The sequence below is a fragment of the Accipiter gentilis genome, chromosome 6 (genome assembly GCF_929443795.1).
Source record: "Accipiter gentilis chromosome 6, bAccGen1.1, whole genome shotgun sequence".
In the NCBI taxonomy this organism is placed as follows: domain Eukaryota; kingdom Metazoa; phylum Chordata; class Aves; order Accipitriformes; family Accipitridae; genus Astur; species Astur gentilis.
In genome coordinates, this window is record NC_064885.1 from 23,921,938 (window position 1) to 23,946,032 (window position 24,095).

The window sequence follows — 24,095 nt, forward strand, 5'->3', positions numbered from 1 at the left end:
AAGAGGTTCTCCTGCCCTTGCTTCAGAAACTGAGCAGTTTTTAAGTTAGACTAAAGTCAGTACTGGATGTCAGATGAGTCAGAGTACGCAGAACTCAACTGCTCTAAGTTTCAAAATGTTCCATTTGTCCCAATCAATGCACATTAATTTCAACAACGAAAAATGGAATGTTTTGCCAGGCAGTGATATTAAATACTGCTCTGTTTTGTATACCCACTCATAATGAACCATGTCGCATTTACTTATTCATTATTGCTTTTGGACTTTGTCTTCTGTACAGCTTTGTCCAGCCTTCAAAAGTCTACTAAAAGCTATGACTGGAGAGAACATAACAAGCCTGCCTCTCTCAATGGGACTGCCCCAGTTTAGACTGCAGTGCGTTGAGAAGATCCCTCGTATCCAAGCCTTGGAGTGAGACCGGAAAACAAGACCAGCTTTAACTTGAAGTGGACAGTTCATTTATGCAATATCTGGCTTCAGATAATGAAAGGCACCTGCAAAAAAAGCGAAAGAAGCTTTTTAAGTCATGCTGTGACAACATCACAGCATGGGGCCATGCCAACTACAGGTTGACATTGTCATATTTAATACTGATATATCAAAGGAAAGGGACTAATATTTTTATTCCTAGGACAAGTTTGACAAAACTCTATGTATCTGGGATTATATACTGTAATGATTCTTGAGCTGACCTCATTAAGAACATGTGTTTCTAATAGTGGAATGCCAGTGGTTATTTCATTTTGGACAACCCTTATGTTTTACCTAATGGCAATCAGGTTTCATGTCTCAACAATTAATAACATCAAGATGTTGTTGACATCACTTAAGAAAATAATTATGCAGCAGAAATCTTGCTCGAACAATCAGCTATCTCACCAGTGCAGTCTGCTCAGCTTTGGAGGGAAGTAGTAGTCAGCCATTAGGATCTCTGCTCATAATTTTCTTTGTTACAGACAGAAAGTACAGACCATTGACAAATGGGTACTGTATTGCACTTCACAGTGCAAACGTCCCAATACTCACTTTGTCCGTACTGTCCATACTGGTAGCCTGTGACAGGGTCCATGCTGTAACCCGTGGTGCTGTAGGTCGGTGGGCAGTAGGACTGGGATGTAGGCAGGCTGTCTAAACTCTTCATATGATCTAGCCGCTGGCTGCAGCTGGCTGAGACAGTAGTGGTGGGCTCCAGGCCCCCAGTTAAAGGGGACAGGGCATAATCAGTTTGGGGCTGGTGAGGCACACCACCATGGTTAGTCAGGAGTCCCATTACCTAAAATAAAAGGTAGAATAATAGAAAGAGTTAACATATGTGAAGAACTGTATTGCTTATAGAGCCACAGGAGTTCTCAAGTCTGTCATTTGATTTCCTAAAATAGGTAGACTAAGTATTCAAATTGTGCTTTAAGTATCTAATCCAAAGAGGAAGTGGAATTTGGTTGCATCATCCACCAAAAAAAAAGCTGATGGCTAACAACCAATAAAAAGTGATACCAAGGGCAAATAAGGAAAAATCATTTTAAAAACTTATGATTTTAGAGTGCCTGATCCTCCTATGCGCCAGCTGGGATCTTTGCAGATGTTTATTCCTTGAGGACTCGAGAGAATAAGAAGCAAGTAGTGGCTCTTTAGCCACACTGTCCTGCATGATCTACAAACAGAGAAAAGCTGTGAAAAACCTCACACAATTTTCTTTTCCAAGATCAGCAGTCACTAAAATGAAATTAATTTGGAGCTGATCTCAGCATCACTACCAATGGAAGTAACAAAGAATCACAGCACCCAGAACAATCTGAACACATGGGGAAGGGGCTGAGTGGCTGTAACTCCTGCTGCTGCATGCCCCACGTGCTGACCTGTGGAGAAATGAACGTGAAAGGGTAAAGTGCTGGTCATAACACCAGTTCTCAACTTCATCCTCTAAGTTAGAGGACAACAGAAATAGTCAAGTGTTCCAGACCAGCTTCAAGTCAACTGTGACTCCCTTAATAAGCTGCTTGTACATGAACAGTTATGAAATCAGCAGTCAAGATTAGTTGAAAAGAGATTACTGGAAAATACATGCTTGTCCCTATAAAACCCCAGCCCTCTAGGCCATACTTTCCAGTAAAAGAGCAAAAAAAAAATTTTCAAAAGCACTTGTGCTTTCAAGCAGGAGTGAAGGAAGCTATAGTAATAAGTTCTTGTACAAAAATCACTCACACTAAAAGTTGGTGTGCATTTCCTTTCCTGGCACATCCCTATAACACATTTTGAAAATAAGTACAACTGAGAGAATTGCTTACTTCTGCTGGAGTAAGTTGCACTTCAAAGCCTGAGAAATAGTCTGCAGCTTATAATGGATGGATGACATACAGCTTCTGACAAAACAGCATATTCTGATACTTTACAGCTTGTTCTTCCTCCAAAAAGGCATTACAAATATCAGACATATGCTATTTGATAGTCATTTTGCTTTACTGCATTTCTTACCATAAACTAAAAAGACATTATTAAAATTTGAGTCTATTTTGTAAAGAATAAATTAATGCTTATAAGAACACGTTTGGTTCCTAAAGTTCTGATGCTCCTTCTTGAATTGTATTTATTTTCCATCACAAAAGAAGAGGGATTATTATTGTAAGGAACTTGTGGTCCCAGCTCTGAGTTTTGTTTGGTTTTTAATAAATAAATGAAACGAGACCCAGGAATCATGATTTAAGTAGGAAAGAAGACCTATCCAGGTCTTATATGTCTGCTAAGGAAGAGTAAGAAGCACAAGCAGAGTACTTCAAAAAGAGACACCCAGATACCCACATTGAGAACACAAAACATCTCTGTATCAGATGCACCCAAGACATCTCACTGAAAAAAAAGATGCCAAGAGAAGTTCAATTATTACTTAGAGCCCTAGAATGTTCACTTCCATTTCACTAAGCAGAAAAACATGACTTTGATAGTATTTACTGAAAGTTTCGCAAACTGAAGCATTCATGCAAAAGGAAGTTTCAAAACATAGCCAAAGACTTCATTTAGATGCTGAAATCTTATAACTTTTAAGTTAAAAACACAAAAGAATAATTTGGATTCAGGCTATAAGATATTTTCTATTTAATTCAAATAATCTTTTCAATGCACAAAACCTATTAAAAGAATTTGAGGTTAATAAAAAAACAATTTTTAAAAAATCTCTGGAATCACCACAGATTGAAAAATCTTGTTATTTGCACAGCAACCTGCACAGCATTTTGTCCCCAAAAAACCTAAAAGCTGAAATAACTGGGCTCTCAACTTTTTAATCTAAAAAATTGTTCCTGAAAACTATTAAAATTTCTACAGATTATTTCAGTAAGTTTTTCTATTCTAGGAATTACAAATATTTTTCTTGTACCTTTGGAAAATGATAAAATCTAGCATGCTTAATGATCTAACATTGCATCAGTAGGATGTAATGTTAGAATCTATGTTCATTTAGACTATATTAATCCTTGTCATTTAACACTAATAGAGTTAAAAGAAGAGAAAGATCCACAAAAACGTAGGTTAACTTAAACATTTACATTGAAAATTGCTACTTTGGAAAATATTTATGTTGGCACAAGTATCATGGTTTTGACTACAGTTTAAAACACGCATGGTTTATCAGAAATCTGAAGTGCCCAGCCCTTTCCATTCCCACATAGCACCTCTGCGATACCAATATTTACAGGGCTTTACCACTTTCTGTTCCAAGTTCAAGAGCAGGGAGAATGGGCTGGGTTTGTGTCCCTCTCGCAGCCCTGCTGGAGTCCCAGCAGCACCCTTCTCTGTGTGAGCCCTCTTGCATCACACGCTGACTCTACCAGGAGTTCAAGGACCTGCTGCTGAGTAAGCCAAATAGCTATTTTACCAGCTATAGCTATTTTACCAGCTATGTACTTTAACTAAACTTTTTTCTGTTTAAAGTTTTCAATAGAATAGAGCCCAAGAAAACATTATTTGGACTTCGACAGCAAAGACGGTGAGCTCAAAAATGTTGAGATTGGAAGTTATTTTAGAGTTAGAGATCAGCCTTGAAATTTAAACCTGAATCCAGACCTGGTCTCAAAAGGCACTCAAACTTCAGTGGCATCTATATTTGGATAGAGATTTATCTTCTCTGACAAACTAAAATTAGCATTTGATGAGATTTCCTTTAAAAAATTTAAATTAATTAAATAATACAAGTCTTCAGGCATCTTTTTATTAAGTGTATATGCACCTAATTGACAGTTTGGACCAGAACTGGCACAGCGCTCAGTCTCTGAGGTGGAGAAAACTGAGGTCTGAACAGTAACCATCTTCACAGAAATATCTTCTTCAGAGGCCTTTGGAATCATCCTGCAGTTGATTAGTATCTAAATAATTAGATTTTTGGTCATGTCTGTTTTGAAAGCTCTAAGGGAAGTAACCTCAGGGCAGAAGTCTTTCGTACGGTATGTGCCATGACCTTATCACCCATACAAGAAGTTACAGGAAGGGCATGGCTGACTTTCACCTCATCAATTAGCCATTAATGGGCCATGTCTGCAAGATGCTCAGCACCCTCAGCTTAGTGGTGTACAAGAGGTGCACCAAGATCTGGATTTTGCAACTCAGATCTGCTGGGATGAAACAGTATACTACTAAATAAGTAAACAGATCTGATTGTTTTACAATAATTGAGAAAGAAAATAAATTTATTCAATCCATATACCATCCAAATTAATGGAAAATATGTACTTCCCTCTGAACTACTTTGGGAGAGCCAAAGTAGTAATTGTTGGCCTCACTGATCTGGATCCCCAAGAAGTTGAAAGAAAAATCAAGGGCTGATCTAACACCTAGAACCAAATGCTGCTGTAACTATTCAATTTATTTTAGAAAAGAACTCCTACAAATGCAAAAAAATCAGGCTGTAAGTTTTTTGGCTATGTATATTTTGTTTGCATTTTTTACAAAACACACAGCAATGGTGACACATAGCCTTTGAGCTTATACAACAAAAGACAGTATATAAAATTGATAAAATAGGTCTATTCTATCAGAAAACAAAGGTCCAATTAGGAATAAGGAAAGAGAACAGAGTGAACTGCAACAACCAGACTCTACAGAAAGTTTACAGAGAACACATCCCAAGCAATCCAAAATATTCATTAGGACAAATCCCTTGCTTGTGGGGTCAGCACAGCATCACTAGCTGAGAACATGATCCAGAAAGAGAAATTGAATGATGAAAGCCTTAAAGACCATGTATGAAACATCTGGTCCATTATCAGCAATTAGAAAATACTTCTATTATCAACAAAATAAAGGCCATTAAACTGAGAAAAAGCTTATTCTATTTAAATGAAACATTATGCCTGTTAACATGGATGGTATTTTAGGATGTAGGACCTACCATAAGCACAATAAAATTCTCATATGTTTTAATTCATTTACGCATGCCTGCATTTAATATGCTTTGTGACCATGTCTGCAATTAAAACGATTTATGAGAAAAGAACATGTGCAATATTTTTTGGGTACAGTGATACATTTTTTTCCCCTCCTGTGAATGAAAGATTTAATAAAACAGCTCAAGGAAAATTGTTGGTAGTTAACGTATTAAGTTGAACTGACAGAATCATGAGTAAACTTTAGTGGAGTTAATGATATCCTCTTATCTGACCCTGACACATTTGCAGCATGTAATTTACAGAAGCACTGTCCAGGGAATCTTGACAAATGCTCCTAACGATGTCAGGGCAATGTTCCATTCTAATGTAAAACAGATGTGGGTCAGATACCCTCATTCATCACTAACACTGAAAATCTCAAACTCCTTCTGAGATGAATGGCATTACCTGCTGTTAACTCTTTTCACTGTAGAAATATCTCTCAAAAACAAAATATTGCACAAGAAAGAACACAAAAAGGATGGTTATGATGCATTGGAATGAGAGATTTTAGAAGATTTACTAAAATCAATTAGCTACATGGATCTGTACCTACAGGATCCTTGAACCACGTTGCCGATTCATTTTATACATATGATTATGTCTGTCAAAAATATGAAGAAACCCAACAGAAAACATTTCCATGCCAAATGGCAAGTGCTGGGATCCACACACTTAGTTAATGAAAATAGGAGCAAATACACTGACTTTGACCATCTGATGATCTAACCTTCTGCATACTCATATCAAATGAAACCTCATACTGATTTCACACCACTAGACATCAGTGGTAGCTATGCTGACATTAGAGAAGGTGCACTGGTGTACAGTTAGAGTAATTAAGAGGATAACTTGATCCATCCTGAATTATATTTTTATCTACAGGAGATTACTAATGTTCATAACATTATCACAGTCTGTTAGGAAACTCGCGTCTTTTTTCAGGTGATAGATCATGGAGTCATGGGACTAGGTAACATTACCAAAATAATTCAAAGAGAAGCTAATTCTTTAGCTCCTGGTTGAATGGAAAAGCTTCAAAATTGTCAAGATGACTGAAAAGGTAAAACAAAGCCCAAAGATAGACATATAATCACAATTTATATGTATCACATACATATGAACATAAGTACATATATAAAATTAAACATCTTAAAAACTTATTCAAGCAGTCTCAGAGATTGTAGGCTCATGAGTTTAAATGCTTGAACGTGGCAATATTACTTACAACAGTTCATAACAAGCCTAAATTTGAGATTAGATTGGTCTCTGCCTGTGAACTCTTCTCCTCCCACCTCTACTCAACCCAAAACACAAAAGAAGGATTCTGGCCATCACGAAAACCAGCCCAGCTGTCACTAGCTGGGCTCTCACACACCTTCCCTCCACAACTGGGATGCATGGGTTTAGTTCTCTCTGAAAGAAAACAAACCAAAAACACACCTTTTTTTTTTTTTTTTTTTTTTTTTAATTCAAACACTAGATTTTTATTGCTTGCAGATGGCCAGGGGATGGATTCTGCAAAGCTTTCACAGGAGGACTCTCACCAAACTCAACATTTGGCCCTACAACACCACTTATTGCATGATCTACACCTACATGGCTGGACTTACCAACAGAAATTGCTACAAAATCCTAGTCATTCAGATAAAAGCAGTAAGGTATCCATAAATGGGGGGGGGGGGGGGGGAACGGGAGATGCTGGACAAGCATAACTGGAGAAATCCAACCAGTAAGGAAGGGTTTATTCATGAGGCTCGAATTAATGGATATGCCAGGGCCTCTAATGTTAGGCTAATCAGCACTGGGGACAAATAAAAGTGTATTTTGCTGTTTTGACCAGGGGAAGCCTCTTTGTATTCTGACTCAGCACTTAGTCTTTCTTTTATGAGGGAATTATGACTATTACTGATATCCTGCCAAAAGAAAGGTAAAAATAAAACAGTTCTCTGTAGCGAGGTAGGATATTTTGAAGGAAATTGAGCCTGATAGATTTAAAGATGGATACATTGTTTTCTAAGGATTGCTAAGGATGAAATTCTACTCTTTCTGATCCCACTGCAATATATGCTTTTCACTAAATCAAGCTGTGGTATTTTTAGTACCTTTTTTTAAAAAAAAATCTAAAATATAGAGCATAATTAAAGACTCAAATGAGACATCTGTGATTACTCATAACAAAGCCCTCATTCGTGTACCAGTCCTTAATTGAATAAATATGCAAGTATTCAGATTCCTGTTGATATTTCTATTTTGAAAATTCCTTGAAGAATCAGAAGTTCACCAATGCATGCCAGTCTTATACTCCATGAAGGAGACTCATACTTTCACTTAACAAGTGGTTTAAATTGAACTTCGACATGTAGCAAAAGCAGAAAATTATTTTAAGGGCTGCAGTGATGCTGAATACTCAGCCTGTGTATATTCTAAATGGTACAAATTATTATGGAGGAAGATAAGTCAGTTTTGTGAGCCATATCATTAAAAAAAGGTTAAGAAAACCAAGAAACTGTTATGTTTTATATATAGTGTCATTTTACTCTTACATTTTTGTATTTAAGATATCTGTATTTTTTATGGTATTTCTAAACATTTATTCTCATGAAGTTACAGTACAAGTGGCTTAAGTTTCCAGAAAGGTCCAGAGCTTTTTTTATCTTCATGTACGTTTTCTGAGATATAAGAGGAGACATGTTTTTTGAAGGCTGAAGCCCCATCTACCTACCCCAACCTTTCTGGCATGGTGGGGATGGAGGTGGAAGTAGGCCCTGAGAGAGGAGTTAAGGAGGACATTCAAAATGTAAAGTCATCTGTTTATTGTTGGGTTTATATTAGTATATTTTATTATATATGTTATATTATCTATAAATGTATTTTTATAATATTGCAATATTTACAAAACAAAAATGTTGTTATTCTTGCACCATAACAGTTATGAAACTATTGGATCTCATCTATTTTTACCCAGTCCAGAAACAAAAATAATCAATCCCATTGGCTGAACTTTTTTTTTTTTAATTCAAACAAACAAACAAAAATTAAAAATCTCATGTTCATGAAAATGATATCATGTGAATTAACTTTCTTCCTCACAAAGAAATCCCTGAGCTCTGTCTCATGTTCTTGGGTCATTAAGCAAAAAGCTCTCAAAGCCAAGTTCATTGTGACAAAGATCATGAGATCATTGGTGTGGGACTTGGATCCAAATGAAATGTTTCTGTGGGCAACCAGCTGGACAGTAATTCAACAGAAGGTATAGGAAAAAGTATAATAAATTAATAGTTGCTTTTTTGTCCCCCTCTTGCCCCTCTTAATGAGGGAATGCAAGTTTTTAGCCACTGGTTCCTGCGTTTCCCTTAAAAACAGAGTTAGCAAGACAATATGAACATATCTAACTAATTCGACAGCTGCCATCAGATCCATTCTTCAGGTTAATGAAAACCAAGTGCTCTCAAAGACTTAAGAGAAGCCAATTGCCTAAGATCTATCTCACCAAAAAGAGTTACAGGATAATTCTTAAACTCAGGCAGTGAAATGTTTTGACAGTGGAAGAAAGAAACCTTGAAACAGCTTGCATCTTTACTACTGTTCATGGCAAAGTTTGGAATTTTCATATCAAGATTATTCCTGAGCTCCAGGTAATGGCATGAGAACTGCAAACTTTGTTAAAGACTGTTACGATCTTCTACACAACCCATTCAGCATTCAATCCGCTTCCTGCTTTGAAACTGCAGCCTTTAAAGCTACGGGTTTGACTCAGTTATGGGGGAAGATGGCAAGGAAAAGGAAAAAGTAATTCTGTAAAGTTTTCTAGAGGGCAGGGAGGAAAAAAAATTACATCCAGCAGGAGACAGGTTATGCACATTTGTTCTTTTTCCAGTAAAAACTTAACACTGCAGTACTATTTGAGCCTGGGTATCCTACAGATTAAATACAGAAACCAAGTGGCCTCCTGGGCAGCAATGCGAGCAGAGTATTGCCACTGCATCTGAATCCACGAGCAGTCCAAAGCAGCACACTTCAAAACCAGCAAACTGCCTGAACTGCCTAGGGTAGGGCAAACTCTGCTGCTTTGACACTAATAAAAAGCACATGACAAGGTCAGGGGATGCCCACGTACACCAGAAAACCCTTTTACCTTTTCTTAAATGAAGCAGTTCAAAATATTGATATCCTGTCTTAAAACCAATCTGCTCTCTAGTAAGACCGTACACCTGCAGTTGCAAGACAAATGTTTTTGCAGTTGCTCTTCTGCTTTCCATGGAAGAACAGGCAATGACTGTTAATGCCAGGATCAGAAAGTGACATGCCAATTCAGAGGCACGCTTAAGTCCTGTACACACATATTAACACATAGATATGCTACTCCCTAATAATTTTGAGTTAACAAATGTTTGTTAAAAGAAAATGCACTGAGCAACGGAAACCTAGTTTGAAAAGGAAATACAATATTCCCATAAACGAATGCATGAAAGCCAAGAAGCTGCATAATAGGCATAGAAAACATTAAAAAATGCAATTTACATATATTACACACTAATAATCTCCATTCTGACGTTATATTTAAAGAGCTCTGGCTGAGATAGCATGCTTGCAGTTTGGTTGCTTTTTCATGAAATACAAACAAGGAGACTCCTGGCTACCAGTTCCCTGAGACATTAATATTCCTGCACAAGTCAAGCCTTTGCAGGTCTGTAAAACAGAGATTGTCTCACAACAGCCAGGTAGTAACGGGTAAACCAGATGAACGAGGAGAATAATCAGTCATGTAGAGGAGATCTGCAGATCTTGTCTTGATGTTAAAACATTCTGAATATTAACAATGTGGGACTGTTTCTATTCTCGTATTCATTTAAACAAGAGCAACAACATTTTCTTTTCCAGCCTGCAAGACAGGTACATTGTGGAGCATTCTGCTTCCTAAAAATGACCAAGACATATAGTCCTCTCTAAATTCCACATTCAAGGCTAACACAATAAAAATAAAATTACAGCACCCTAGCCATCTCCACTTGTCCTTTGCCTTCACCCAGTGCTTGCCTTAAACAACATATTTGTCCATCATATTCAAGAACAAAGTTAGAAAGGAAACACCCTGCGTGGAAAATAAAGCTTCCCTGGAGGTCTGCATGTCAGACCCTCATTTGGAATAAGCTGAAGTCAAAGGGGAAAAGGAGGTTTAAGACTAGTAAGAATATGATCCTGTGAATCTTAATATTAGATTTTGTTCTGCATGTTCTGAGGGGTTTTTTTTAAATTACAAAAGATTATTCGGGCTTCACACAAATCTCCCTCCTCCTGCTAAAGTCACCATAAATTCAGCTTTACACACAGTATGTCCAGAGCATTTGCCTGCAAGAGAGACAGCGATGGGTGGAAACATTATGCTAATTGCTCACACACCCAGATTTATTGTGGTCAAAAATCCACCAGCTAGTAAAAAGATCCTCTTTCCTTCTCATCTAAATTCCTCGCACATAGGCAGGGCACTGCAACATGCCCACTCAGCAGGAAAACTGTTTGTCTTTCTTCATGAAATCCCCAACGCAGAACTGGCTTCCAACTTGCCAGCCACTGCTACCTCAGCCTCTCGGTCAGCACCTGGGCACCTGTGGGAAGAGGCATCCCAGGGAAGTGTGACAAGGGTATGCACTGCTACACAACCCACGACTAAGGGGCATTTCATACGCAGTAACATGGCATGTACGTGAGCGATTTCTGAGGATCTTTTGGGTGTAAAGCACAATGCTCTTTTGCTAGAATTCCACAGTTTGTTGCACTTAATTTACATATTTGAGGTGGTACCACTCAAACACAAAGCCTAGCTATGTAATTTTATACACACATGCATTTTATACATGTCTCTTAAGTCATTGCTTAAGCCCCAAAACTGTTTTAGAGGAGCTGTTAGTAACACTGCATGAATTTCAGGCCGGGCTTTTTGTTTGTTTGTTTGATGGTGAGATCTTTATCAGTCAGCGTAGGTAACCATTCAGTTGCCAAGAAGCTGTTCAAAATCTAAATGGATATAAGTAATCTCCAGTATGTGTTCAGTGAGAATGCATGACATCAGCTTTTGAGTGATCGGCCTCCTCCTTAACCTGTCAGTAGAGGTGCAGGACATGGCCAGGACCTCTAAGTGCTGGGGTAGAAAAAGATTTCAAAAGCCTAAGGAAAAAAAACCCAAAATAACAGAAGTTTCAGAGTGTAAAGACAGGGCTGGGTGTAAAGAAGGACAGTTAACTGATTAAAGTTGTCTAATCTGCTCCAAGATCTCCTTTTGATTATATCAAACCTCAAATCAGAAAGACTGGGGTGAGGAAACCTGGCCTTACTTTTTTGTCCCACTTTACCCAGACACCACAAGATTTCTTTACTGTTGTACTCCACTTTGGTGTCACAGACAATAAAAGCTTTGTGAAAGGAAAAAAAGAGATCACATTTTCCATAGCCAGAACCAACATACATTTACACTGACACTAACAACTACTTTTGATGGATTAACACTGAATCCCAGAAGATATTTATGTCAAAAATGTGGAAGCCTTGCACACTGTGAAACTGGCCATTAAAAAAAAAAAAAAAAAAAAAAAAAGGAAAACCGCAGCAACTAATATAACGTCATAGCTTTTGTTGGAGATTGCATTTAGAAATCAGAATTCTTTAGAACAAAATCCATTCAAGTCCTGTTGGAAGTACTTCCGTTTGTTTTTCTGTTGGTTATTTTTTTCCTGAGATTTGAAGCCACAAAGTTTTGTACCCCACTCTATGCTATAGGAATCTGTGAAACTTAATTACATTTACTGTTAACAAAAAAGGGTTTATGAACTTTTGCCTTTGGGCAAAAATGTTTATTCCATTGCCTTTGTTATTCATTCTTTTCAACTCCAGTGCCTTTGAACTTTTCAGCTGCACACAGTTATCACCGTTGCACAGGAACCAGGAACTGTACTCCCGAGATGCAAACCACAAGTTGAAGAAAACGAAGGAGGCAAAGATATACGAGTCGTTATTTTGGCCACCCTTTGTGCCATTAAAATCTCATTTTCTGCCTATTAGAATGCCCTCTCCCTGCTTAGGCAGTGGTGATAGTCAGTGATTAGTGTGTAATTGAGTATAATTGTCTTTTCACTTCTCATTTGTGTCATTTTGAGCTTCTCTCTGTTTTTCTAACCACTGAGAGGAAAAAAGGGTAGAAAGCAGATAAAGCTGTTAAAACTCTCACTTTCAGCCCTGAAGAGATTCCTGATTGTAATTATAGATTGCATCCTCTTTGTGACTTCTCAGAATTTAGTGGACATCTCTTTCCAAGCACCTGGGCAAAGCTTTCGCTAATAAAATAAACTACCATCTATTAAAGCTTTAACTAATAATGTCAGCTTCAGACAGATGCTGTGTGTAGGAAAATTTAACCAACCTTTTGACACTCAATTATCAAGGCAATTTATTAACATGATTTCCTAAAAAGAGCTCACACAAATTAGAAAAACAATTATGGTATTCATGCATTTATATATTGCCAAAGAGCAGTAATACTCCTAATTTATGTATTTATAACTCCATTATAGCTCATCTCAATGCACACTGTTCAGCCCTTGGAACTCTCCTCGTACAACTTGCCTGTAATTTTCCTGTACCATTCTGTAAAACCTTGATGAGGTTATCTTAAGGAGATATTTTATTCACAGAAGAACTACACTATCTACTTTCTGTACCTAGCAATGGCTCTTCAGGAGAATAGCAGTACATTACAAATGCTTGACAACTGAATGTAAACATGAAGCCTGCATGATTACATTATAAATCACTTGAAATTAAATATAAGCTCTGACTCTTGATTCAGCCAGTAGGAGGAAAAAATAAAAAAAGAAGGAAACTAGCAAACTGAAATCATGTGGCTTGTATAAAGAATACATTATGGTTTAAATTTGGCAATTCATTATACTGTGGCCTGAGGGAATAGACTCTTTGGTTCTGGTATACAGCAAATCCTCTGTCTGAAAACACAGGACTGACCTGAGGTGAAAGGCCATTGCCAATGGCAGGGTTCATGGGATTTGAGGGCCCGGACGGAGGCACAAAGCTGTCTGTATAGCTGGAAAATCCATGCCTGGTGCTGGGTAGGCAATAGGCAGAGCTGCTCTCTGGATTTGAAGGGAGGCTGCTTTGGTGTACAGTGCTTGGAGGGAGAGGCTGAGGTCTATGGACGGTACTGCTTGGATCAGACACAGCTAGAAGCAAAAGAAACATGTTGATATGTTTTCCTCCTTTTTTCTGGCATAATAAATTCATTATGTGAAGCTCACCTTGACAGAATTGCATCAGGACCTGCATCTAAGTACTAGTTAAGTAGAAAGGTAAATCTTTAATATTGCTAGATATTTAACTGGCCAATAAGATTACAAAAAAATTCTTAAATAGACTGTAAAAAATCAAAACAGACACATGCAGTTTTCAGACAATTTTTAGTGGGCACATGTTGTTCAGAATTGATACAGCAATATTTTTTTTATATATGTACATATACAAAGGGAAAGCTTTATTTGCTTAGAAGACTGGTAACAGGCTTTCCCCTCCTAGTCACAGCACAGAGATTCTGCTGTGGTTTGTAATGAACTTAGCAATGGATGGGAGAAGCCCTGGACTTTGAAAAATTTCCTTAATTAGAACATCCACCAACAGTTAGAATCCAAATCTCAAGGAGGGAACAGGAGGAGTGCAGTAACTTGTTTTATAAAGTTTCACCTATGGGGTTTTTCTTTAAGAGTAAAATCTAACGTAGCCTACATTTAAGGCTCTGTTCGCTCCCCACCCACCCCCAATTCATCAAAGTTCATAGAATTTCTGAAAATATTAAGACAAATTTTTACAATACTGAGACTTGCTACTACCTAATGTGAAACAAGATGGTCTGAACAGCTGGTTTTTCCACCATCAGATCAATATTCAGCATATTTACAGACGTTTCCAGTGCACCATCATCAAAAACAACAAAGACGACATAACACAACTGCTGCCTCCTTCCCCGCCATGTCAGGCACTCTCAGCAAAGGAGGCCAATGCAATACAAGGGTAGGAAAGAGCGTACGTTGCTTTACCAACGCTGCACCTCTGCCATGCAGGAGGCTATTATTTCTCTAGCTAGCACCATTCACATGTAACCAGCCCTTTCTTGCAGCAAAACAAACCCTAGTTTTACATGCTTAAAATGAGCAGGCTTGCAAGGTCCTCACTGACACAGACCCTAAATTAGCCAACACCTCTTTTTCTACATTAGAGAAGAAAATATTTCTACAACAGATCAACACAGGAAATGCTCCAATAACACTATTGTAACCAAGTACCTGTTGGCTACTGTACCTTGCGGTATGGAGGTGGGTGGATAAGAGGGCTCAGAGAGCTGGTACGTCGGCAAAGTTGGCATGGCACTGGGTGGAAATCCTCCTGGGATCAGATGGTTGAAAGCCATCAGCTGATTGGCTCCTGCCTGTTTCCTCCATCTAGCACGACGGTTACTAAACCAGACCTACAAATGTTTTAATTAGGAACATTTTATTTTTGTACATTTAATATGGGTGCATCAGAAATAATAGCATTGTATTTCAAATGTATTCAGTGTCTGAGATGAGAGATACAGAAGATGCGCACTGGGCTCAGAGCTCCTAGACAAGAAAGGAGCTGTTGGCACAGATTTCCATGGTTCAACAGACAGGACACAGGGATCCTGAACCCTAGTTTCCTCTCAAATACAGCCTCTCCTGAGAAACAAGCTGACTAACGCTGTCAAGCTTTAGTGCTTTTAATCACTATCCTTACTGTGCCAGATTTAAAGAGAAAGAGAAAACATCTCTCCGTTTTTTGATCTAAGTGCCAGCCAAAGCTATTTGGTCTGGCTGGTGTTGTCTTTACATTTAATTTTCTGACAAGTTAGTGGCATCACTTAATGCACTGTTGGAAGGTGCTTGTATTTATATATTGGGATACTATATTGCCCTAATGATCAAACAGAACTTGAAGCTTTTAATTTGAAAAATACAAGCCCCGTGTACAAAGCACACAAATCCCTCCCAGTAAGTTTTCTTGTACTCACATATGTACAAAACATCTCTTAATAAACTTGATATTAACAGTAGATCAGAATTTCAGTACTAGATTAACATTTCAGAAACACTTTGAAATCTGTTTCCAGGACAGGGTACTGAACAGATGGGGTTTGGATTAGTGGGACATTTTAGCTATAAATCTGCTTTCCTTCACGTCATTCTCAGTTCATGTTTTAAGTTTTCCAAGTCTTGGATGGCTCTTATTACCTCCAAGAATTGACAAGGCAAGACTTCACAAATGCAGACATAATAAGAGTTGCAAAACACATAGGTTGGTATTGATATTATAGCAATTACACATGCCGCAAATGGGAAAGGCAACCAGCCACAGCAGGGATGCCTGGACCAGCGTGCCTCCACACTGCCCTGCTGCAGGTGAACCAACTTCTAGATTAGAGTGCTCAGGTCCATGAGGTGGACCACTGCAGAAAACAAAGGTTGTTTGAGATAAGGGAGGCTACACGCATTTGTAAACAAGCAGACAATTACTCATAACTGTACACCCTGCGGCAGCTGCAATGATCATCGGTAGATACTATCAATCAGATAAGACCTTAACTGAGTGTTAGCATCTCACAAGGAACATCTGTACAGCCTGTAAGGCAGCCTGGCCTGAAAGCCACCAAGGCATGTTAGCTGATGAGCCACATGTAAACATATTTGTAAAAGTAAGTTGGGTCTCAGATCTGTCACTCTTCCTGCAAGCAGCCCATGCTGGCTTATGAATCAGCCATCATAGACTGGATTTCTAGGCGTAACATCATTTACAAACCATAAGCGGCCCTTATGTAAGAGTGTAACAACGTTTTGGACTATGCGGTGGGCTCCTCCTCTGCTTGCTATTTCATAGCACAAGTGGTGGGACTCACTGGGCCATCTGGTTGCTGATGTGGGCCATCTGTCACCATGTAGTTTGATCTGGCTTCATCCTCTTTTCAGAATGAGATGCTTAGTTCACACAGCTGCTGCCTCCTTTGGCCACAATGTCTACTCCTCAATTACACACTCCCACTCAGGTTTAAGATTTAGGACAGAGGGATAGATGGAGCCTCTGCTCTACCTCAGGAATCTCTCTCTTGGTTTTTTCTGTACATATTAAATGTCCCTCTGCCTCCACATGAACCATTTCTGAGAGCAGCTAGCAAGGACAAGGCACTGGGGCTGGAGGCGTGAGATCTGTGATGAGCAATAGTTGAGGATGGGTCTAGATTCAGCAACATTTTTTTACTTTCTCATCCTATAGACTTCTATATCCTTTTCCACCTCATCCTATAGACTTCTATATCCTTTTCCACCTCTCCTTACCCTTTGCCTCCCTCACTGACATGTAAGTCTACATTTCTTATTTATTCCTCGCAGACTCCTTCCACCTGCTTATGTTTCCCAAAGCCCACCAGTCTCACACTCCTGCAGCAGTATCTTTTGAAGTGACCACAGAGAAAGAAAAATGGGCAAGACACACTGAAGACGGAGGAAGAGGCTTTTGCTAAAGAGCCAAAGAGCACTTAGGAAAGGTAGTGGAGGTCAGAGAGGGAGCAGGGAACAGCAAACACACACTGTAATTAGCCTACCCAGGTCATTAACTCTGGCTTTCTCCATGATACTCTCCCTTCTTCAGGTCAATAAGGTTATCTGATGATCTTCAAACACTTTAGGAACACGAACTGAACTACACTACATGAGTGGATTTCACTGAGGAAAATTGGGTAACAAGATTTTGTTTCCTCTACAGATAAGCATTTGCCTTCAAGCCCTAGTTCTTTATTAAAATGAGTCAGATCCCAGACTTTAATTCAGTAGCGAGTGATTTGCAATTATGCCAAATTTTATGCTTTTATTTACAGATAGATTTTGGCTCATTTTATAGATTTGCATTTTTTCCAGAACTGCAGATATGTATTAAACATCCCTGAAAGGGACACACTCAACAATATCAAAAACTCTACAGCAACCCCCCGACGAACATACTTGCACAGAGCTCTATTGCCACCTGGAGCCCCATTAAATTAAGTGGGACTCTGTGCAGGAACCTGCCTGGGCTGTGCAGAAACACTGTGTATTACCACCTCAGCTCCATTGGGATATGCTAAATGGGTGCTACTTGACTGGCACCCATGTCACATGCTGCTGGCACAGCCACAGCTCCAGGCTTATCAGCTCCGGCCACTGCCACTCCACTGCCTTGCCTGCCGCCCCATCAGCCGCAGCACCCACCTTCTGCCGCTTGCCCTGGCTTCTTACTTTCCCTGGGCAGCAGGAAGGCAGATGGCACCTGACTAGGACCAGAGTTAGTCCAAAACTAATTCACCAAAACCCCTTGAAGAAATTCAAAACTGCAGAGCAAGTCTTATTGCCACTAATACCGCACCACGCACTCACCACTACAGAACAGTAGAGGCACACACAAAAAGACCAAAACACCCCCGCACCTTTACAGTAAGCACTGGGGGTCCGATCTACACACGTACTTCTTTCCCTTTGATTTTAATGCACTTCGGACCAGCCTTGGTAAAAACACTAGAAATAATTTATCTTTAAAATTACCATAAGTGTGGCCCCGACTCTTCACAGGTTTTTACAAATGAACACACTGAAGCTCTGAATCTGTAATTCTGGATGTTTTAGCACAATAGTTTTTACTATTGTTACTATTCACTGTCACTATGTCATGGCTTCACCCTTTTCACATGGCCTGAGATTTGGTTTGCAACTGTGTTTAACTCCCATTTTATACCAGGTAACTGCAGATTTCAGATGTTGTTTTGTGACAGAACACAATGAAGAAGTAATGTAACAGTAAGACATCAGAAAAAAAATACAAATAAAATTAAATGGGAGAGTTTAAAAGTTGAAAAACAGTTTTGGAAAGTCAAGAAAAAAAATCACTTAAAACTAAATAACTCAAACCTAAATATTTTATTTGCATTTTATGTAATGTTTATTAAAATTAGCCAGATCCCAAACTTTATTCAGTAGCAATTATATGCTTTCTATGTTAACTGAAATGATTTATTTTATTATTATTTGTAATCATAGTATTTCACTTAGACTATATTCCACTGCCTTGACTTATTCTCAAGAGTTCAGGAAATATTTTTTTTTTTTTAAAATCAGCACATATCATGAAGAATCCATGTGCACTATTACCACTAATTAAAGAAATCTTGAAAAATTTTGCCAATATCAAACCAAGACTTAAAAATAAATCCAGTCACCACAAGTCAATGTGTCTTCTTTGAAACATATTATAAACACCTGGGGAAATGTCTTCTTTTGTTTGTACATTTCCAACACGATTTAAACACAACATCCTCTTATGTTCAGCAAATTTCAGCTTCCACCAGCGTGATAAAATCCTCATTTTATGAGAGGCCTTTTCAAATGTAGCAGGTCCTCACAGGTTGCTTCTGCTCTCCCCCACCCTTCCTTCTGAGAGGGAAGTGATCATCACCTGGGTGCAGAGATACTCAGAATATAATGCAGCCCCTGGTAAAGATCACCAGTGTCATACTGTGAGAAAGTGCCACCCTGCAGTGGGCATGACAGAAAACCAACTCTAAACTATCTATCTACTTAATCTGACAAGCAAATGTATTTTGTGTGTTACCTTCACCAGCAACAGCATAGATCTCGGTGGAAGGCAGGCCAACCCGAGATAGTACTTCAAATCACCACTACACACTGAATTCCCCCATGGAAGCAAAAGCAGCAGATAAGAAGGCTACTGCATTTTGGAGACTCAAAACATAGCATTCTCACACAAATAGTACTGTGTCTGAAGGAATATGATCTACTTGTGTCGGTGTAACATGCATGAGCTCTAAATTAGGTCAGCATAGTGCTTGGTGCTGTGCAAATGCAGACATGGACAGAGGGACCATGGCTTGTCTGAGGGACCTGAGCATCCAAAAGCAATGTCTGCACCACAAGAGAAGTCACGTTCATTTTAGTGAGTGTCTGGCTCCCCAATTTCTATGTCACTTTCTAAGATGGAATGTAAATTACCCAGATTATTCGGAAACAAAATTGAACCCCAGTGTCTGGCCAAAAGTTACAATCCAAAAAAACAGAACTGATGAGGGTGAAGTTTAGAGCAAAAGGGAAAAAGAAACTAGTCCTTTAAGGGAAGTAAGTATTGGAGGCTCCAGTTTTTCAAGCATCTGGAGCTGGACTGATCAAAAAAGAAATCACTCCGCAACACAATATTTAAAAAGTATTTTGCACCGATGTAGAATGGATGAGGTGAACTGTTCCCCCCCCTTCTGTTTTCTAATATGTAGATCCTGCCTTTTATTATCATTTTTCCTTGAAGTAGTTTGCAAATGATCATGCCAACATCTTATTTTGTTTATCTCAACAGACTGTTCTTTAAAAGATGCATTTATTCACTTGGGAACACACTAGTGTAATTAGCCTTGACATTTCAACAGTCTGATCATAAACACAGAGTGCTCTATGTGCTTTTAAGGCAAAAAGATTTCTGATCCAACAGAGCAAAACATCCGAGATGTGAATTTTGCAGAAAACCCATGGATATTTTGTTAAACACAGTCCTGACCATTGCAAGCATGAGTGCCAAAAACACACAAAGTCAAAAGACTGGTGCATTGTTAACAGCTCTTCTAATTTTAGGGGGGGGGGGGGGGAGGTATTGGGTTTTTTCCCCTTTTGCCTTATGATATTTTTCATGGTAACTACCTCTCCCTTCCTCCAAAATTCACATGTTCAAAATAAAGTCTGACCATCCTGCAAGCAGGAGTCCTTGGTGGGTGTGCCATCAGGGAAAGAATTTGGGGTGCACCAGAAGCAGTGGGGCTACTTTGTGAAGAGGGGAAGTTGAAGAAGTAAACTGCTAATGAAGCTGGGCTGCACAAGCCTGGACGGAGCTGACTCTGTTACCTTTGCAAAACACGGCAGCACGACTTCTAAAGACACCCACGGTGTCTGGTCCTGCAGTCCCTGTCGATGCCAGACCTAGATTTACTTCAGAAGCCTTCAAAGCAGTCTGCACAGGCACTTTCACCCTCTTGCCAGACCAACAGCTGACACCAGCCCTTGTGCCTGCCTGCCTGACCTGACTGGGAGTTCATTCAGAGAACACGAAACAGCAAGAAAAAAAGGAAAAAAGATTATTATTTTTTTTTCCCTTCCCTTTTCTTTTTTTTGCAGTAGCATGAATTTCCATCCTGGCTCACCACCATATCAGATGAGCTCCAGAAAAAGCACTGCCAGAGACCAGCAGTAGGAAGAAGAAAGAGTAGAAACAATTGCTTTTTAGCAACAGCTAGTTGGTAAATCAGCTTCACTGCAACATCTGCACACCCCCAGTTTCACAGGAATAAGGTCTGCTGCGCGTGCAAGAGGCACACCATGGGTAGGCCTGTTTCCTCACAGCATCCCAAAGTGGTGCGGCCAGCCTGCTGAGAACGACCCGCCCTGACCGCCAGTGGGAAACACCACAAGGCAGCAGGTTCTCTGCCTGGGTTCTGCCAGGAGCTGTTGTTTATGGCGATGGAAGTCATGCTGGCTGGGATACAAGGAGTTAACAATGTGATAGGAACCAGAGGTTTTTTTAAAAACAAATGGGGTGAGGAGTGGGGGGAGGCAACACACCACACACACACACAGACCCCCCCCCCCCCAAAAAAAAAAAAAAGAAAAAAAAAAAAAAGAAAAAGACCAGACCAAATAACTACTAGGCTGTGCCAAAGGGAACAAGGACTTCCAACCACCTCCCAGTGCGATCCAACATACTCAAGTCTCATCGGTTTCTTTGAGAAGACTTTGACTCAGTCTTACACAAATACTTCTAAAACACTGCAGCTGAATACTTCTGCAAAATATTGAGTAATAAGCAAATTGAACTGCGTATTTATAAATTAAAGTGCCACTAATTTGAGCCCTCAGGCAGCAGGGACCAGAAAAAGAGAATCAAAATCACATCCCTTGTTTTCTTTTAAATGTAAAAATGTCTTCTTAGGCCTCCATATGTTTGTAGTTGGCTAATTTACCCATAAGAATTTCTCCTTTACCCTGCGGGGGGGGAATCTGCAATTACAGGGTTATCTACTACAAGAATACACACAGCATTTTCTTTCTTTATCCTATATATTATGCAAGAGGGCCAGCCTCAAGAAAAGGCACTAGAAATTCTCCATAAACCACATCAGGAACAACTGTAAAGATCTGCTGGAAGGTTTCAAATATTCCTGAATCTGTCCTACATTCCTTTACCCCATCTCCCTGTAGGACTGTGCAGTTCAGCATACAGGCTCAAACTGTTTCAGAGGAGCTGAGGGCAAATTAAGACTTTTTGGCACAGGTCCTCCCTCCCCCATGATTTCCCAGTGAATGCTTTTTACTGTTTGCTACTAAGAGACTATTAAAACTGAGATATTGCACTTCAGAGCTTTCAAACCTTACTACTAGCTTAAAAGTCATAATTTCTCCTCTCACCTTTCCCCCCACTATCTTCTTCTTCAAACCATCTCTTCCCCTCCCTGTACCACTGTGAAACAAAGAAAACCATATGCAAGCACAGCACTTAAAAAAAATATTTTTATCATTTTTCTTCTCATTACTCAAGACTCCTGAGCTCTTGGACTTCTTTTATTTGCTGAGGTTGTAATAAGCTTTTTCACAAAAGCTTACAAGCTGATTACAAGTTTGACACAGGAACATTCAGCCCCATCCTAGAAGCCTGAAGAGATCTGCCTGAATTTTCAGACATGCTCTTTTGTTAAACAATATGTTTCTTTTGGAAGTTTTCAAGCAAACCAATTTAAACCTGAGATTTGGCTGAGAAGAAACTTTTCAGGACAGGACATACTCACGTTTCAGAATTCTTTCTGATTTCCCCTGCTTTTTCACCATTATTCATGGACTAAAAGAGTCCAAACCAATTTCCCCCATTGCCTTTTGGGGTTAAACAGGAAGGCCATGTGCCAGCGGCTTCTCACAGCAGGACCTCCTGCCCTGCACAGTCCCATACAGCTGGGGGCACATCCTCAACATGGTCCAACATGCAAGCCTCACACATCACATTTCTGATAATTTGGGAGGCCTGCCCTCAACACAGAGCCCAAAAAGATTTGTCTGACTGGCCAGCCCCCATCAGCCAAGGCAGGCTCCTGGCCCTCTGCCTGCCACAGGACAAACCTGAACCTTATTTAAAAATCTTTCATCAAAAGATTGAAGCAAACGCCTCCCACCATCAATCTGAAACAGTCTCCAAGCTGCTGCCAAAGTTCGCCCAGTTCATCCAGGTCTAAAAATAAGCCTGATGTGGGAATCAAAAGGTGGCCAGAAAAGATGCTACCCACTTCATTCCTTATGTGCTATTTGTTACAGAAACCATAACCGCACTGCTCTGAAGCTCAGAAAGAGCCTTTGATCTTTATCTACACTGGGGAAAATTTCACTTTTGGAATTCGCCTTCAGATTGAGTCAGTAAAAATAGGCCACAGACCTTAAGGGCCTGCACTGCAACTTAATGATGGTTTTAATGAGGTTTTAAACTGGACCAGTAAAGCACTGCATGGTTGTGATTTTTACTCACAATATGTGAATCTTTAACCGCATATTCCCAGGGCATTACTACTATTTTTTTCAAATGAAGGGTCATCCTTTGGGACTCCACTTACTGTTTCTGAATTGTATCTGGTGAATGAACAAGACCAAAGAACTTTCCCTTTCTGCTCATCTAACATGCAGAGAAGAGCCAGGTGCCTTTGGAAGAGGCAGCAGGAGAGGTTGCCCTGGCTCCACACCACATCTAGGCTCAAACATAGGGACAGAAAGACTCAGCAGTCCTTGAGTGGAAAGGTGCTGCAGGAGGAATTGCAGGGAGCATTTTAACTCCTCGTTACACCCAGTGCTGAAGTATTTGCAATGATTACAGTTACACATCTCCTGACTCTTGCAATGTGAAGTTTGTTGCAACAATTCTTTCCCCAAAAGCCTTTCCTGTCCCCACGATTAAGTACACAAATAATATTCACAGTGTAAAAGTCTGTTTTCAGTTGCTTGTAGCTTTCAAAAAAACCTCCCCTTCAGGGCTGAAATGTTCTAAGTTTGATCTCAGCCTAGAGGTGACTTCCCCCCCCCCCAACCAACCAGCTTAGAAACATGCATTTGGTTACCCTTCAATGGTGGGAAAGTGAGAAAATAGATGCTTTGGTGGTTTAAGACTCTTCCTTTCACGGGTCTTCAGAGGCGCCCTTGGGGAATAGAAGGAAAGGGGAAGCACGGGGGCGGCAGGGTAGAAAAAACAAAAAATGAGATGCAAGCGCTATGTGGAGGGACTGAGGGAATAGCAAGGTTGGTCCGGTTGCAATCAATTAGATTTCTTCCTAGACAATGTAAAACAACTCTACAGAATTGGACCTTACTGCCCCAGAGGAAAAGAAAAAAAAAAAAAGTCTTCTGGGCTCAGATGGACTCAGGCTGCAAAGAGCCAGCTCTTTTAGATGATGTTTGATTAGAAAGCAGTCAAAGAGATCTTTGTGTATATATCCATATAAAATTTGGTATCTCTGATCTCTGTCGTACTGTTACCAAAAAAGAAATGTGGCTAAGA

The 24,095-nt window shown here is 39.6% G+C and overlaps 1 protein-coding gene across 8 annotated transcripts in view; it reads right to left on the bottom strand.

Annotated features, from left to right (window-relative positions):
• Positions 1-405: 405 nt before the first annotated feature.
• Positions 406-24,095, bottom strand: part of PAX3 (paired box 3) — an 80,970-nt gene continuing 57,280 nt past the window's right edge. For 7 of the 8 annotated variants that reach the window (XM_049803675.1, XM_049803670.1, XM_049803672.1 and 4 more), the window contains 4 exons: positions 14,775-14,940; positions 13,431-13,645; positions 1,027-1,273; positions 406-494 (listed from right to left, as the gene is read on the bottom strand). In XM_049803675.1, the coding sequence (XP_049659632.1) occupies positions 460-494; positions 1,027-1,273; positions 13,431-13,645; positions 14,775-14,940 (663 nt within the window). In that variant the 3' untranslated portion in view covers positions 406-459. Of the gene's footprint in view, positions 495-922; positions 1,274-13,430; positions 13,646-14,774; positions 14,941-24,095 lie in introns of those variants that run through there. The other variant, XM_049803667.1, reaches the window with a different exon arrangement.